At 47.7% G+C, this 2,365-nt stretch overlaps 1 protein-coding gene across 1 annotated transcript in view; it reads left to right on the forward strand.

Moving 5' to 3' along the window:
• Positions 1 to 322: 322 nt before the first annotated feature.
• LOC103800359 (gamma-tubulin complex component 2-like) overlaps positions 323 to 2,365 on the forward strand; it is a gene marked incomplete at its 3' end in the record, with an annotated part of 9,156 nt that continues 7,113 nt past the window's right edge. The window contains exons 1-3 of the mRNA XM_009072735.1: positions 323 to 475; positions 1,593 to 1,721; positions 2,013 to 2,189. Coding sequence (XP_009070983.1) covers positions 326 to 475; positions 1,593 to 1,721; positions 2,013 to 2,189 — 456 coding nt within the window. The remainder of the gene's footprint in view (positions 476 to 1,592; positions 1,722 to 2,012; positions 2,190 to 2,365) is intronic.

Here is a 2,365-nt window from a genome sequence, read left to right on the forward strand (position 1 = left end):
TCAGCAGCTTTAGATAGGATCATTTGTGTGTTCCTTTACCAGGTTTACCATATCTTCACCTCACTCTCAGCATGTTTAACTTTGGCATTGATCAGTTAGACTGGTTTCAGCATTATCCAACCCCAAAAGCAGCTTGACCTCTCCTTCTTCATTCCCCACTGGCTTTGCAACCAGGGCATTTTTGAGGTTGTTTTACCCCATTCCAAAGCAGAGCAACCAAGGCTTTGTTGAGGTTATTTTCCCCCGTTCCAAGGCAGAGCATCTTGCTGCACTCTTACCACCATGGTTTGTGTGTTCCCCAGAGCTGGGAGGCCCAGGTAGGAGCATGAGTGAGTTCCGCATCCACCATGATGTCAACGAGCTGCTGAGCCTGCTGAGGGTGCATGGAGGGGAAGGGGCTGAGGTCTACATTGACCTCCTGCAGAAGAACCGCACACCATACGTCACCACCAATGTTTCTGCACACAGCGCCAAGGTGAGTGGCCTGGACTTGGCTGAGGGTAATGTGGCATTGGTCAAAGAAAGAGGGGTGATCTGGTCTAGAATCTCATGGGGGAGAAGTGGGAAGGGGGTCAGGAAGAAGGAAAACTTTGTGTCTTGGTGGAAAGAAGATGAGAAGGAGCATTAGGACTGGGGGAAGTTCAGGTGGAGCTTTGTGCTGGTGGTGGTTGATACAAATTGTGATTAGAGGGGCAGTCCTCTGAAGGAATCACTGAATGTTAAGGGGTGGGAATGGAGCTTAGAGATCATCCAATGCCTCTTGCCCTGGGCAAGGACACCTCCCACCAGAACAGGTTGCTCAAGGCTTGATCCAACCTGGCTTTGAACACTGCCAGGGTTGGGGCAGCCACAGCCTCCCTGGAACAAGATATTCTTTAAGGTCTCTTCCAACCCAAACCAGTCCATGATTCTGTGATTCTAAAGATAAGTCAGGTTTTGCTTCTGATAGTTCTAACTGGTTCCAGTGTCTCACCACGCTCACAGCGAAAAAACTTATTTCTGATATCTAATCTAAAATTCCCTCTTTCAATTTCTCCCCATTCTTCCTTGTCCTGTCACTGCAGTTCCTAACACAGAATCCCTCTGCAGCTTCCCTGGAGCCCCTTCAGCTCCTGGCAGGTTGCTCTGAGGTCTCCACACAACCTTCTCTTCTCCATCCTGAACAGCCCCAACTCGCTCAGCCTCCCCTCAAAGGGAGGGTGCTCCAAACCTCTGATCAGCTTTATGGCCTCCTCTGGACTTGTACCAGTAGTTCCATGTACCTCTGATGTTGGGGGCACCAGAACTGTCTGCGGTACTCCAGGTGGGGCCTCACCAGAGCAGAGTAGAGGGGGAGAATCACCTCCTTGACCTGCTGGCCATAAAACATCCCTGGCAGTGTTCCAGGCCAGGTTGGGTGAGGCTTGGAGCAACCTGGGCTAGTGGAAGGTGTCCCTGCCCATGGCAGAGGGTGGTCTGAGGCGATCTTTAAGGTCCTTCCAACCCAAACCATTGTGTGATTCTGTGATTAAATGACAATTAGTAACTGTATGAAATGCAATTGCCTGAATTTTACTTGGGATTCCATTTAACATCAATGTGGTGTTTTCCAGGTGAAAATAGCAGAGTTCTCTCGAACCCCTGAAGACTTTCTAAAGAAGTATGATGAGCTTAAGTCTAAAAACACAAGACACTTAGATTCTTTAGTTTATCTGCTATCAAAACTCACTGAGGACAAAGAGGTTGGTGCCTCCTTAAGAACTCGATGCTGAACAGTAGCAACAATGCAATGATTTTAAGCACAGCTGATGGTAATGTGCCGTGAAATCCTTAGAAATCATCAGATAACCAGTTCTAGCATTTGCTGAATTATTAAAGCACTGCTGAGAATTAACTTCTCTTGATATAATCCACTAAGACATGGAAAACTGGGACAGGGAGATCTGGGGTCAGATTCAGCCCAACCAGCTTATGGTCATATGTTGTTTGCTTTGTCCAGCACTCACAACATCTCTTCTTTTGTTTATGTACAGACACTCCACTATTTACAGCAAAATGCCAAGGAAAGGGCAGAACTGGCAGCCAATGCAGCCTCCAGCAGCACCACAAACTTTTCCATCCCCTCAGCCACTTCCAAGATCTCTCTGCAGGAGCTCGAGGAGCTACGGAAACAGCTGGGCAGTGTCACAGCCAACTCCAGTGCTCAGCAGGTACCCCCGAAGTTCCTCCCAAGCTTTGGGCACTAAATCTTGCCTTTTATTAGTGACATTATATTAATCTTGGTTCTGTTGTTGGTAAAAGTGGCCTTAAGGTTAAATTATTTAAGATTATTCTGAGGTTCAATTCACAGTTCAATTCTTCCCTGTGAGGGTGGTGAGGCACTGGC

This window comes from Acanthisitta chloris, unplaced genomic scaffold (assembly GCF_000695815.1).
Source record: "Acanthisitta chloris isolate BGI_N310 unplaced genomic scaffold, ASM69581v1 scaffold21894, whole genome shotgun sequence".
NCBI lineage: Eukaryota > Metazoa > Chordata > Aves > Passeriformes > Acanthisittidae > Acanthisitta > Acanthisitta chloris.